This window comes from Anguilla anguilla, chromosome 2, assembly GCF_013347855.1.
Source record: "Anguilla anguilla isolate fAngAng1 chromosome 2, fAngAng1.pri, whole genome shotgun sequence".
NCBI classification, from domain to species: domain Eukaryota; kingdom Metazoa; phylum Chordata; class Actinopteri; order Anguilliformes; family Anguillidae; genus Anguilla; species Anguilla anguilla.
The window spans coordinates 17043984-17059069 of NC_049202.1; the positions used below are offsets into that span (position 1 = coordinate 17043984).

General features: G+C 39.5%; 2 protein-coding genes across 2 annotated transcripts; both read left to right on the top strand.

Moving 5' to 3' along the window:
- Positions 1–970: 970 nt before the first annotated feature.
- On the top strand, positions 971–7646 carry gdf10b (growth differentiation factor 10b). Its single transcript, XM_035403226.1, has 3 exons — positions 971–1827; positions 4385–5286; positions 6087–7646. The coding sequence occupies exons 1-3, from the start codon at positions 1560–1562 to the stop codon at positions 6276–6278; spliced, it is 1362 nt and encodes a 453-aa protein (XP_035259117.1). The 5' UTR covers positions 971–1559; the 3' UTR covers positions 6279–7646.
- Positions 7647–8501: 855 nt separating this feature from the next.
- Positions 8502–12675, top strand: gdf2 (growth differentiation factor 2). The gene is made up of 2 exons (XM_035406401.1): positions 8502–9068; positions 9698–12675. The coding sequence occupies exons 1-2, from the start codon at positions 8714–8716 to the stop codon at positions 10615–10617; spliced, it is 1275 nt and encodes a 424-aa protein (XP_035262292.1). The 5' UTR covers positions 8502–8713; the 3' UTR covers positions 10618–12675.
- Positions 12676–15086: the final 2411 nt, after the last annotated feature.

The following is a 15086-nucleotide window of genomic DNA, read 5'->3' on the forward strand; positions in this document are numbered from 1 at the left end:
GCGAGTAATATGATCATACTGAAAATGAAGTGAAACAATATGAAATTCTTGTGATTTATGAACATTGTGATTGCATAATGTGAGTTTGCCTGGCATCCATGAAAACAAATACTACTAGTAAATACAAGTTTGGATCAAATTAAAATAATCTCATAAGGAAAAACATGGAAGTAATATTCAATATAATGCGGCCTACATTTAATTCAATCTCCTGATACCCCAAGCAACTGCAAGTAAATGTATTTCTTTTATATGAAATAAATGCTATTAATTGCACTAAATACTGTGGTTTGTGGAGTTGTGGTGTTAGTATTTACGAGTAACCTACACTTGTGTTGTTTGCAATATTAGCTTTGTAGGTTGGTCTGGACAGAAGCATCTTTTAGGTGAATACTTGCAATACAGAGATTAATGAAAAGCTATAAGCAAAATTCTGGCTTCATATGTTCCAGAGGGTGGGGTGGGATTGTGCTTTTGAGACAAATTAAAAATCCTTTTGTATGAGGCATGGATTTTTGTTTCCATTCCGAACTGCTGGCAGGCTATTGCAAATTGCAGCTGGCTCCTCACAAAGTATCTGAATGGATGTCGAAATGCTAATAATGATCCTGTTTACAAGCCGATGGACCTCTGGCTGTTCGGTGGTCTGGGGGCGAGTGGATTGAAAGTGTGAGCCCCACAGCAACTCTCCCAGCAACCCACAGTTCTGCTATTTATTAACATCATTCGGCAAGAAGGCAAAAAAGAAAAAAAAGAAACTTTCACCCTATCCACAAAAATCCAGCATGGTGGTGGGGGATTTTTATGGAGCGGAGGGTGCAGATGTTAACTATCACTTCACATTTTTTTCACTGTCTTAGTGGGAGAATTATATCACCAACACATTTAAATTCTGTATAAATGTACACACAGTTAACCATATACACACATAAGAATAAGAATAAGAATAAGAATAAGAATAAGAATAATGCAAGGGCATTTATTGCTGACAATATGTCTGGATAGACCTGTATTTTTATTATTGTGGAGACCACAAATGTTTAATAGTTCTTGTTGTTGCTAATCAAGCTTGGCTGTCAGTGTTTGGGGTAGATTTAAACATCGAATTTGAATCGAATTTATTCGGTTTAATTTGGTTTCGTTAAAATGACCCCTATAGTGTATTGGGCTGACTCTGTTGCGCATTGATGGATGTGGTGCGTTCCTACTTTTCACTTCACGGGGCTTCCAAAGGAGATGTTGCGCAGTAGCAACTGCACTCGTTGGCTGGTAGCCGAAGACGTCAGCATCTTTCACTGCTTCAGCGTTACCCCTTGGCTTCTGGCGGTAAGAAGAAACAAGTGTGTTAAGTGTAAGGACCGCGTTAAATCTACATCAGAAGTTTCAGTGGTGCGCACGTTAAGAATCGCAAGAATACACTTTTCGAACAACCTGGATATAAAACTGACCGATTCTGAGAAGTTTATTTCTGACCTGAATTTTTGTCACTTCTGTTCCAAACATTTTTCTTTTAACAGGTGTATAATAAAAGCTGCAAATCCTAGTAAATATCAGGCATAATGTCAGTTATATTCGTGTTTCTGTTGCATGCATTCCTCTGTTTAAAAACTGGACTCGGGTCAGCCGCATCTGAGGATGCCACAAGAAATGGGCAGGACAGCGGAGTGTTTGATGCAGCGGATGGTCAAACTTGGGACACCTCAACGACTGACAGATCGGTGCGAGACATGGTCTCAATACATATGTTCAAGCTCTATGATAAATACAACCGAGAGCTCAACCGACCGAGAGACGGGAATACTGTTAGAAGTTTAAAGGCAAGAGCAGGTGAGTTGGCAACTTTCAATATTTACTTATTTTTAATGAAAAAATAAATAAAATTGACAAGCAATGTTACAACGTTAAATTGGGGGGGGGGGGGGGGGGGGGGGGCGTTACAGAACCGTATTGACAAGTTGTCCCCATTTTTTATTTATTTTATTTTCTACTTTCGTCATTTGTTTTGTCATTTGTTTGTGGGTGTGTGTGTGTGTTCTTACTTTAAAAACTAATATTGTGAAAAATCGTGTTCAATTAAAGTATGTAATTGCGGCAAAATTAATCGCTCCATCGTGTACAGTAAAACTTTGTTGTTTCAATTCTAAGAAAGACCAAATGAGCTGTAAAGTAGCATATCAGAAAAAAAGAACTTTACTCTATCATTGATTTAACACTATTTTAATTTTACAGTGGGCTCACCATTCTTCTGTGAGATTATCAAGCAGTTATCAAGTAGATGACTATGGTAATACAAATGACTATGAAGTCATAGAGCGCCACCTCTACATATGGCTATAAGTAAAATATTCACCTTCACACATCTATCATATACATATCAGTGAAGTTCATTTCCAGACACAATTAGAAAATTCCCTCCGGCGAAACGGCATTTTTCTGTCGGAATCAAAAGATTGTCTGAGAATCCTTGAAAGTCATCTGTGGGTTACTAAGAGCTTCAGGCAGAGTTGTAAATCATTATTTATTTTTACTGTTTCATTCGCTGTGGCAGGGTTATTCTGCTCCGTGCAGAGTTGCCAGTTGCTATGTCAAATCTTCTTCTTCTTCTTCTTTTTAATAATAATAACAATAATAATAATAATAATAGTAACAACAACAACAACAACAATAATAATAATGATAATAATAATAATAATAATAATAATAATAATAATAATAATAATAATAATAAAACAGCACTTGTAAAACTAGTAATATTGGTCTTATTAAATTTAATGTTTGGTTTATCTCATTGTAAAAAATGTTTTATTTATTTATTTATTTATTTATTTTGTCTCAGGCTATGGTTATTGATAACATACTTGTTGTAACCCCCCTGCCCCGTGACTTTAACAAACTAAAATAATGAAGAAAGATGACAAATTAATTGAAAATACAAACTATTTACTGTTTATTATTACTGTAGTATTGTTCTTCCTAGGAGATGCAGATTACCTGTTTGATCCAATTCCTGGACAAAACCCTTAATGTACTAACACCTGTGTTGAAAGCTGTGCATGTTCCACTCAAATAAATGCATGATATGATTGGAAAGAATAAAATATAGGCAGCAGATACAGCCATAGATTTTAAAGGACAACGGCTATATGTCGCAGCCCAAAATAAAATATCTGGCCAAGTGTTGCAGTTCTGAGCCTAAATACAAAAGAGACAGGTTTTTTCCATTAATAATTGTGAGTTTTCCCCATATTTTTGTTGTCTGCAAAATAACAATTGAAATAGATAATATGATTTTTGGACTAAGTGTTTTTTAAAAGGGGCACTTTCAACTAAAGGAAAGCCCCCCTCTTCCCTATCCTGCACATCTATGATACAATTATGTTGGGGCTACAATTCCTCCTGGCTGGTTGAATGCATAGTTATTTTTAGCAGAATTCAATGTGCTTTAAGAGTAAACAACAACATTTTCATTATATGGTGGACAACTCATTCATTGCTAATTGATTCCAGCACACAACATTGCCACTACATTCCCACTGGCTAATTTATGATGTTAAGTGGTATAACTAAAAAAAAGAAAAAAAAAGTCCCCCATTCTGGTTCTTTTCTCCCAATGCAAAGTTTCCCCAAGTAACTCAAGTTCCCTATAAATTAGGCGTTCATTACAACTTGGCAACACTGTTCCTGTGGATCCCCCATCCATATAGCTGGAATGGAATGTATTCCACCACAAGGGAAAACACCTAGGCCACTTGACAACGCAAAATGCAAATTTTATGACATGCAATCATACTATGATATATGAGAACAACACCACAGAAAAATGATGCTCTATAGCTTATACTCACTTTTTGCTGGAGGTTTTAACTGGTGGATCGATTTAATGTGGCAACATTGTGCCATTGCTTCAAATTACTGACTAACTCTTCAATGCCAAAGGGAAAAATGAAGTTCACATATTTTCCTTTGATACTGAGGGAATTTGCAGTATTTCTCCTAGACCCATTTCTTAACGCATAGCCTGTTATATATTCACATATTATTGCATTCTAATTATAGGAATAAAAGGACCACAGAAAATAACACCTTCAAGGTGTCACAACAGTTTGATGTATGTGGGACTGTTTGATTAGCTCCTATTAAAAGCAGCCAGACATTATTAGAGGCTCATAGAATAGAAACCATAAGGTTGTTTTAGATAAGCATTTCCATATGGCTCAGCTTGATTCCAAAGTAATGCATGTCTTTCCTGTCCCGTGTACCTCACCAGGAGTCACACGCAAAGGAAATGTAGAACTGTTGTTCAAGCCAAAAGATGTAAGAATGAATATTGAATATTGACCATTCCTCTACAATTCTCTTTTTCTATTCTTGTTTTTTAATTTAGACATCATCGGTCAGGACTTTTACCAGTTCAACTTGACCTCCATCACGGAGTCTGAGGTGGTACTTTCAGCCACAGTCCACTTCTTCTTCAACCAACGGCCACTGCAACGCTCCTGGGCCTGCAAGCGTTTCAGGGCCCCATCCTGTCGTCCGCAGCACCTCCAGCAGCTGCCCCCCTTCCACCTCATCTTCAGAGGAGCCTCACCAGGCAATGGCCATTGGACACTGCTGGGAAACATCACTTTCTTCCCCCACAAGAGAGGCACGTGGCAATCGAGAGACATATCACACGTCATCAAGGAGGCCAGGAAGATGGGTGAGCCCATGGTTTCAGTCGAGTTCAACTCCATCGCTGGGTACCAGAGACACCAGGATCGCCTCTCACCGTCCAACTTACCCTATGTGCTGGTCTTTGCCGATGACCACGCTATATCAGAACCAAACAGCGTGGCCGCGACCCTACAGAGGTATGACCCTTTCCCCCTCACCGAGGAGCACGCTCGATCCCCAAACACCTCCCCCGACGCACGAGCGAAGAGGGACACGCGTGTCCGGGACCCCATCCAAGACAACGAGCTCCCAGATGTGGAGTACCGCACTCTGAAGAACGCTGAGCTGTGGGAAAGCGCTTACTTGCCACCAAAGCCAAAGTCCTCGACCATGAAAGAGAGCCAGAGGAAAGGCTCAGGAGACACGGAAGGGCCCGGAAAGCCCCAGGTCCTGAGCTTTGATGAGAAGACCATGAAGAAGGCCAGGAGGCGCCAGTGGAGCGAGCCACGCATCTGTGCCAGGCGTTACCTAAAGGTGGACTTCGCCGACGTTGGCTGGAGCGAGTGGATAATTGCCCCAAAATCATTTGATGCCTACTACTGCTCTGGGACCTGCGGTTTTCCCCTCCCCAAGGTCAGAAAGCAAGAGTCCTGCTAACCACTTAATGTCCTAATTTAGTCAATCTTTTTCCATAATTTTGTTTCATGTTTAAATGCACGTTTCCTTTTTTCTTTTACAAACACATATTCGTTAGTTGAGGCATCACCAAATTTAACTGGTCAAACTCTGAAAGAAAAACAAAATTCCTGAATTTATTTGTAAATTTTTGTAACCTGATGTTTAAAAAAATGTTTGTTGAGTTCATGGCTAATAACTGGGCCACTGTTCACACAGCTGTAAATTCAAGATATCTTGGCACTTTTATAAGTCATTTTAGGCTTCTGTGAATATTGTGGATATTATTGTGTGTAAAACACACATCTGTCCTCAGAGATTAGGAAGCAATGTATTGTATTGCAATGGATATTAACTTTCTGTTGTACAGTATAGTAAGATTTATGTCTAACATCTACAAAGAATTAATCAGTTGTATTTTTCAAATATACAAATAAGGGGAGCTATGTGTAATTGTTTCTTGCTTTATGTCCATATACAATATTTTTCATTGAAGATCAGGCTAAAGAAACATTTCAGCCTCTGCCTTCATCAATACAATGTGTTAAGTGAAATCTATTAAATCTAAATCTGTTGGTTTGCTAAATCTGGAATTAACAGAGAGATACTTCACTGCATGTAATGCATGTTGATCTGTACTTGACTGCTCTAGTCATCCTCATTGATATGCAGTGTGTGGGCGGGTCAAAGAGAATCCCTCCCCCTAAGGAGGCAAGCTCTCTCTGACACCCCATTTTTTGCTTTCTCTGGCTTGATAGATTCTCCGACCATCCAATCACGCCACCATACAGAGCATCGTGAAAGCAGTGGGAATCACTCCCGGAATCCCCGAGCCCTGCTGCGTTCCGGACAAAATGAGCTCCCAGAGTGTCCTGTTCCTGGACGAGGCCAAGAACATGGTGTTAAAGATTTACCCCAACATGTCCGTCCAGACCTGCGCTTGTCGATAGAGAGATCCCAGGGGAGAATGCAAAGAACGAACTAAAACTTTGGTTGGACCAATGTCCTGCAGGCTTGCTGAAATGTAGGCTTGGTGCTGGGATCTGATGGAGGGGACTTGTTGTGTGATGCACAGCTGAGTGGTGGTCCAGGAGCTAGGCTTTTGGACGCACTGCGCTCCGAATGCCACACTGTTAATCAATGCTGTTTTTCTAAAAGTGTTCATAGCCTTCAGTCGGCAAAGTATGTCACCTAGTTTGTTGTTTGCCTCGATACACTTGTTCCTTGTGGCCAGTAACCTCCTGTTATTTAACTGGCCTCCCGACAATTTCTTACTGATTATCCCTTCCCTTTCATTTATCTTAATAATCCATCCTTTTGGCCCTATCATGTCCATAGTTCATATCTTTGAGACAATAAGGACAAATTGTGGGAGTATATTTACACCTGACTTTCCAGAATTACTTTTTGTGCCTACCATTGGTATTATCACGTGTTATGGAGAATTATTTTCTTATTTTCAAATTCTTACCCTAAAAATGAGATTCTAAACACACAACGTCAGTATTTAATAAATTCTATTGTTATTATTATTATTATTATTATTATAGAAGCAGAAGTATTAGTAGTATTATTATTCGCAGGCAATACACAGATTTAAAAGTATGGGCCCAAATGTGCCATTGGATCTCTGAACCCAGCTAACCTGTCACATTGTTATTCTATACAGTTAAACATTATACAGTTCTATAATGTTGCTGTATTATTGTAATAACGTTATGTTACCAGTATTATTGGCATATTTAATCTCGCAATTTTCCATGATTAACAGAATGCTTGTGTTGAGTGCTTCAGGTGGTATCTATAATTCAATCAGTTCTATGATTTAAGAAATGTAAAAAGGTGATAGATAGGTCAGATAATTATATTTACCCATACCTATTACTATGCCATGTAAATATATACTGTGTTTTATCATTTTTTAAAAATAGTATCATGACAAAGTTGGCAATATACATTTTCATCAGTTTCACCTGAGATAACATTTTATTTTCTTATGTTTTTTGGTATCCACAAAATGTTCTTCATTCTCACAAGAAAACAAGAAATATTTGTTTTCATTTGTATAGGTTTTTTGTATAAGTCTTTAGTAGCAATATTGTTGTGTGGTTGTTGTTTCAATACTTGTAAATTATGAAGAATTAACTACCAATAACTACCATTATTTGTCAAAATAACGGTTCAGTAAACCAAATAAATTCACTTTTTTGTGAATAATAGTCACACATGACCTTACTCCTATTCTCAGATAATTATTACAATGTTGACCCAGATGTAATTTAAAAAATAAAATGATCAGTTCCTGTTCTGAGTTTCTATTCAGTTTTCCCTTGTCTTTTTATCTCAATGGGCTGAATTGCACTATTGGAGATACACCAGTTTTAACTTGAACGGGCAATAGTCTCACTCTTTCCATTCTAAGTGAGTCTTTATTTTGTGTTTCCAGAATGAAAAACCAATTAAAAAATTTCCTCTTTCTGCCGAAATAGAATTTGTTAATTGCCATGCTTTCATTTATTTTTTCTGGCAAGCATTTGTAGATGAAGGCAGCCCAATATTGAGCGTCGCCTGCTGTGTGAGATCACGCAGTGAAGATGTGAAGAAACTGGGGGGGGGGGGGGGGGGCAATGTCCTCAAGGCTCTTAACCTTTCTCTCAGCTTCCCATGGTATAACCTTGGCTGCTGGTTGCAAGATATTCAGGGGATGTGGCACTTGCGGCAACAGATGTGGTGAGGAAATCATATAGGAATCTTTTGTTGAAGGACGTACAACTCACTGTATATACAAGGTAGTGTCATTGCTGTGTGGGCCATTGCTATGAGGAACTTTTTAAGTACCATTTAGATATACACTCTGGCAATCATAAAGTCAGGCAGTGTTGTGTAATAATACTGTCGCAAACCAGCCCATAAAATTGGCAAATTATTATGAGGGGGGTGGCAAAAAAAAAAAAAAACAGATGCATACTTCAACCAACACTTTGAGGTTCTATTTATATACGCAAATGTGAATTCCGGACTTCCACACTGCTGACCCTAAAGTGGGAAGAGAAATTTGCTTGCTGATGACCTCGCGTAGCTTCTAATTTCCAGTGTCCATTCCTCATTACCCTCAAGTGTCCATGTTTACACTATCTTCATTAACTGCAAGCCTCTAGTGATAACAAAGGCTTAGGCAAGACATCAATGGCCCAGATAAGAGGAGATGAACCGTTCTCTTTCTGGTTGACAAGCGGGCGATGTTTACTGAAGACCATGAGAGCTAAACCAGGACTTTGGTTCCCATATTGAGAGTGAATTTAAAGATAATTGTCTGGAGAAAGCTTTCAGCTCATTGGTTTCAGGCATACCGACACAAAGCATAAAAATTCTGATCAAGGCAGAGATGCAGGCTGCGAGGAACCTCTTCATCCCCATCTGTTTCAGTTTGGTGGTGTCCATCGGATACTGCCGTTGCAAGACGTTAGCCAGCGCGGTTGCGAAGGAGGAGGCGGAGGACTTCTTCCACAGCGCTGAGGAAGACCTCTCTGTGGAGGAGGACGAGGACAAACAGGAGAGACAGGGGATCTTCCCCGAGGGCATGAAGGAGGAGTTCCTCCGCAAGCTGAACCTGTCTGGAGTCCCCCAGGAGCACAGCAGGATAGACCCTCCGCAGTTCATGATCGAGCTGTACAACAGATACGCCACCGACAAGTCATCCATGCCTCGATCGGACGTGATCCGCAGCTTCCTCCTCCAAGGTACGTAGAGGAGACAAACCCAAAGCTCTGGTGAACCCAGGACACCTGGGACTGTTCTCAGCAGCTTGCAAATGCCATTCAAGATTTGTATTGAACTGGAAGTCAACTCCTCTCTAAGTTTAATGCCAGGGAGTTTTTAAGAACCAGCCCTAACGAGAAGCCTTTGATCTGCAGGATTGGCAGTAAATACTTTCCCTTACTTAAATACTTCTCCTAGTTCCCCAAGTCTAAATGAAATGGCATTGCCATGTACAGACTTGTGAGAAAGCAATAGGAAATATTTGCACTCATATATAGTTTGTTTGAGCTAGTTTGTTTGGTAAAAAAAAGACACTGTACACTTGAATACTATTAGATATTTCGATCTGATCACTTTAAAACATTAGGAATGGGATGGTAAGTGGGTATGTGTAGGGTATGTATCGGTTTTTGCACCTCAATGTGTACATACGCACATGTGTGTAAATGTGTATACTATTAGAGTATGTGTATGTATTTGTATACATTTCTGTATGCTGAGGACTTTCTAATGGCTGCATGTGCTTGTTTTATTTATTGAATTACTGTGTCCAAATGCCAAGCAGTGTGTCTGACTATTGCTTTTCTGCCCACCTGGTTCCCCGGTATAGAGATCACACACTCTGAAAAAAGTGACTACATGTCAAAGCACAGACTGCTTTTCAATGTTTCCATTCCTGCCCATGAGGAGGTCACCATGGCGGAACTAAGGTTATTCACCCTCCCCGAAGAGAGGTCCACAGTCGCAGCTCAGGCAACGATAAAAGTATACGCAGTGGAGTACAATGAGGCCGAGCTGACGCTCCGCTTCCTCAGCAGCGAGAACACGGAGGGGACCCACCGCTCCTGGGAGGCGTTCGACATCACCGACACCGTGCAAGACTGGCTGCGGTCAGGCCGTGGGGCCAACGAGCTGGAGGTGCACGTGGAGCGGAGGGGCTGCAGGGCCGTCGTCGGCACGGGGCTGGACATCAGCCTCAGCCTGAAGGGCAACAGCTCGGCGGCCCTCGTCGTGTTCTCGGACGACCTGGGCAGCCGAAAGAAAGAGGCCGCGCAGGAGCTCCGGGACATGATGGCCCACGAGGAGGAGGGGGCCTTCCTGGAGGCGGAAGTGCAAGCTGGGGGCGGCGGCAGCGACGGCAACGACATCCCGGCCGACATCCTCGCCGGCTTCCCGCTGGACATCCACCTGAGGCAACGACGGCAGGTGCGCAAGGACTACTGCCGGAGGACCTCGCTCCGCGTCAACTTCAAAGACATCGGCTGGGACAAATGGATCGTGGCGCCAAAGGAGTACGACGCTTTCGAGTGCAGGGGCGTGTGCTACTTCCCGTTGACCGATGACCTCACCCCGTCCAAGCACGCCGTGATCCAAACGCTGGTTAACCTCAGGAACCCAAAAAAAGCCAACAAGGCGTGTTGCGTCCCAACCAAACTGGACCCAATTACTGTCCTGTATCGAGAGAAGGACGTAATCACCGTGCGGCAAATGTATGAAGAGATGCAAGTTGCGGAGTGCGGATGTAGGTAGTGAGGTAACATTTGAGCGGTCCCTATTTATCCTGTAAATCTGTACATTCCTGGATTAAGTAGTAATTCTTTATTTAATGTATGTACAGTCTTAGACGCACAAATAAGTGTAAATACTGAACTGGTCTTAGGCATAATATGCAATTGTAGATATTACTATGGGAAATCAAATATGTTTTTATGGGGGGCCAAGAGGTGGATGATGGGGTTATTAATGTAGCACTTGCATTTCGGTCTTTATTTGGAATAATGACCAACTTGGTGGAGGAAATAGCTATGCATTATGTAAAGAATTCTGGTTTCATGATTTTCACATGTATGTCCAGTTATGTAAACACTGAAATTGTATTACTGCAATTCAGGGATATGTTATGAAACTATTTCTGATGATGGCGAATAACCAGCTTTTTGTTTTTTTGTTTTTTTGTTTTTTTTTTCATTTCTTTGGATTGTTGGTTTAGACTCATTCTGTACCTAGACCCTGAGAAAATTAGAATTGAATGTAGGAATACTTAAAATACTCTGGGTAGCTTTGCATCAGCTAATAATACGTGAGCATAAATAATGTATGCATACTGTACAGCAACCAATGTAGCAGTAGGGTTTCAGTTAAACATTTTAAATACTTTTTCATGCTTTTGTTGGAAAGTTAACTCTCAGAAAATACTGATGCTAAGATAGTATGAATGGATGAATCATTGCATTGATATATCACTGTACAGTGATTGGTGGGAACTCACTTCACCCACCACCAATGTGTAGCACCCACCTGGAGGATGCACGGCAGCCATTTTGCACCAGAACGCTCACCACACATTAAGGTGGAGAGGGAGAGACCATTTTTAGCCAATTAAATTGCATTTGAGTATCACAGTCTATTTTATTAACCATTATTTTTCAGCCAACATGAGAAGTACGATCAAGTACGGCCAGGAACACAAAATCCTCTGGCAGTGACCATTAACAAATTGTAACATTTGATGTATGCCAATATGTGTAAACATTCTCATATTCGATCAAAGTATGTCTGCTGGGTCAAAAATTGAAAATTGAAAATTGTATTCTCTTCATTTTAAAAAGGGTGATGTATATAATATTTATGTTACAGAGAATATAATTTTCATGTTGCAAAGCACAGCAGTAAAGGCACTTTTCATTTTTGATTGAAAATAACATTTTCATTATGCATTTTGCTTTATCGTGAAAAATCAATATACTGTATATTTATCAGTTTTTTTCATTAAGGAAATTTCTTGTTGATTAATCACTTGATTTAAATAAAATTACTTTCTGAAGAGTGACAATGTCATTAAGGGTTACACAGTCAACAGGGTTTGATTAAGAGGTCTTTGCTTCTCAATGACCTGCCGGTTATTGGCTAACTAAAAACACTAAATATGACAACTACTCTTCCGTTGTATAAATTAAAACTAAAAGAGCTCTTCAAAACACAATGTACTTTCCAAGTATTCTCTGGAACTAGGGGTTACATAGATGACATGCTGCCAACTGGAATAAAATCAAATAGCGTAGCTGTTTGATTTCATTCCAACTGGCAGTCTGTCATTTGCCCTAGCATTTGTTTGCGTGAACAATTTAGTCTGTTTGACTGTCAGCATGTTTGGTAACATATTGATCATTTTTCCCTGGGTGATTCTTGCAAGTGTGAACCATTTTATCTTCAAGGTTCTGCTACATAGCATAAACATACCAAGCAATTCAGAGTGACTAAATGATGCACTGCCCAAAACATACCCCTGGTGTTTGTGTAATGTATATTATATTGTTCTATTGAATTTTAAATGGTTTAAACCTGCTTCTGATGTACAAATGTGAATACAATAATTCAAATGAGATGTGCACTCACTGAATTTTTTTTACAATTCCTCCCCAGCAGGAATCTGATGGACCATGTTTTGAATACTATAATGTCTCAATCCTGATGTTGCATAATCATATTTGAAATATGTGATTACACCATGGTATAAAATTAATTTTAAGACCATTGCAAAGTGGTATTATCAGATAATGTCTTTTAACCATAAATAAAAGTTCCAAACCAATCATTTGTTGTTGATTGCCTACTGGTGTCTCAATATACCCAGTATATAATAAGTGACATTAAGACATGATGTCATGAGAAAAGAAAAAAAAAATCTATGCTCACTAATCTGTGAGGAGAGAGGATATATTCTCCAGTGTGTGTAACTACAAATGTGGAATCAATAAACAGAATAAACCACATCCATTAAAACCTACATGAAATATACCATATGACTTGGGAGACTGGTAAATCTAAACCTTTACAATGTATATATATATATATATACATTGCCTCCTTTTTTCATGCAATTACTTAATAAACTTAGATTCTTACAAAAGGTGAGTCCTCAACATTGCCATAACATAATCAGTTCTATGTCTAAAAACCATTCATGTGAGGGATCTGGTATTTCAGTCCACAGTGTCTCAGTTTCTTTCGCTTCCAGCAGTTAAGCATTTCATTTCATTCAACTGCTGATTAAAAGGAAACCAAAGCAAAGTTTAGATATTATGGCTCTCCAGGACTTGAGTTTGAGACACCTAAATTGCATGTACAGCTTCTTTTCCTAGTCTAATTTAAAAGTGGAAGTGGTGATCTTGGTTTTACAGTGTGTAGACAGCACACTCTAGAGGTAAGACTGAATATCTTACACATGAAGCTCTAAGACTCACAGAACAATATCCAGTACTGAGAAATAAAATATACAAAATGAGGTCAGAATCAAGTACAACATACACCTTATCTTTAATTTCATTAGCCAGTGAACATTACATACAAAGTATCTCACCCATATCGATTCATTTATAAACTGGTTCATTGCTGAGAACCATTTGGATGACATGCAGGGTGCTGGAATGCATTTCAGAAAACATTCATATACATAACATATTTTGACATGAAGTACAACATATTCAAATAATTCAGGACTGTATTGAAAATACGTTAAAATACCTTTATACACAACTTGGAATTTTCTGCGTATGTTCATAAAGAACACAAAAAACTTTGTCCACCGTTAAGGGCTATTATGTTGTTGCACTTTTAAAAAAAGGGCTTCAATGAGGTTGATAAGAGCAATGGACGTAATTAATATATTGTAAAGCTGAACAGGAACTAGCCGCCATCTACTCAGTTCAGCTCATCCTAACTTGATGAATGCCACTTGGTTTTCTCCAGCATCAGTACCAGATCCCTTCACAAGCTCTAAATGGTCCCAAGCACTGCTGCCACTCTTACCAACAACATGACTTGGTACTATACGAAGTCATGCTCAAGCTACAATATCAAGGTACAATGTCATTCCATGTTTACAGAAATCCAACAAACATTGCATGAACATCAACTACAAAATCCTACTATTAACTACCAACCCACTCACAACTTATGCCCTCTACTGCTGATGGCCAAACCTCTGAAACACCTTCCTCCCATCTTTCTTTAATGACGAACCCAACACCATCTTCCAGTCAAGACTGAAATCATAACTCTTCTCCCTGGCTTTCACCCTCTCGTTGCCAAAAGTTTCCCCCAAAGTTTCCCCATCTAGAATCTCTCCCTACTGCCTCAGTGTACTGCTTTCCCCAATGCTGTTCATCTGTAATTGTGCGTTGTATGTATGATACTTACTGTTTCTGGATAATGTAAAGTGCCATTTGGCTCCTAATTACCTTAGAATGTACACATTTTTAGTGTGAAGCCAGGGCGTAATGAGGCTGTAAAAGCCGTATATATTTCTAATTGCCTTTAAAACAATCACAGCTACATTGACATACACCTTTCTGTATTACAGATTTTTTTAATGAAGAAGCAGGGCCAGCTTTTAGCCTAATTGCTAATAGTGCAATTGCCTTAAATGGCACTCCCACTGGTGATCCTCCTTCTGTCCTGCCAAACGTTGCCCCTGACTGACGTACTGAACAATGGCGTGCCATTTTTAGAATGAGGAACCTGATTACCATTGGCTACCAGAAGTGGCCAGACAGGATTATGTAAACCAGGCGGTATTAAAAGTTAAGCTTGATTAACATTATACCATGGTGATTAGCAGGTGGAATACATGGTTGAAAAATGTAATCTAGTAACAAAGTAATTCAAGAAAAATATGAGTCTTTCTGATATTATTTAGGGTATGAAAAAAACACTCAAAATGTAACACTCAAAATGGAAAAAGAATTTCTTTCTTTGCCAGGATTTTGCAAATCCTCACAGAATGTGCATGCAATATATAAGCCTTAAAGGGTTTTTCTGTGCACATGAGAACACACAAGCGACTCGAACATTACGGATATTCTTTGAAATTTCTGTCCAACGCTTTGAGCTTCATGTGTGCATTGGCCATCCATACAAATACAGAAGCATTTCACTCTACAAGTATTTATCAGGTCAACTTAGCATGTGTTCACAAACTGTGTATTTATATCATCCAC

What these genes read in the sequence shown, in the direction of transcription:
- gdf10b (XM_035403226.1), top strand. Translation starts at nt 1,560, where the DNA reads ATGTCAGTTATATTCGTGTTTCTGTTGCATGCATTCCTCTGTTTAAAA. An exon ending in AAGTTTAAAGGCAAGAGCAG is followed by an intron (nt 1,828 to 4,384) that starts GTGAGTTGGCAA and finishes TTTTTAATTTAG; the next exon opens with ACATCATCGGTCAGGACTTT. An exon ending in GCGGTTTTCCCCTCCCCAAG is followed by an intron (nt 5,287 to 6,086) that starts GTCAGAAAGCAA and finishes CTGGCTTGATAG; the next exon opens with ATTCTCCGACCATCCAATCA.
- gdf2 (XM_035406401.1), top strand. Translation starts at nt 8,714, where the DNA reads ATGCAGGCTGCGAGGAACCTCTTCATCCCCATCTGTTTCAGTTTGGTG. An exon ending in CCGCAGCTTCCTCCTCCAAG is followed by an intron (nt 9,069 to 9,697) that starts GTACGTAGAGGA and finishes TCCCCGGTATAG; the next exon opens with AGATCACACACTCTGAAAAA.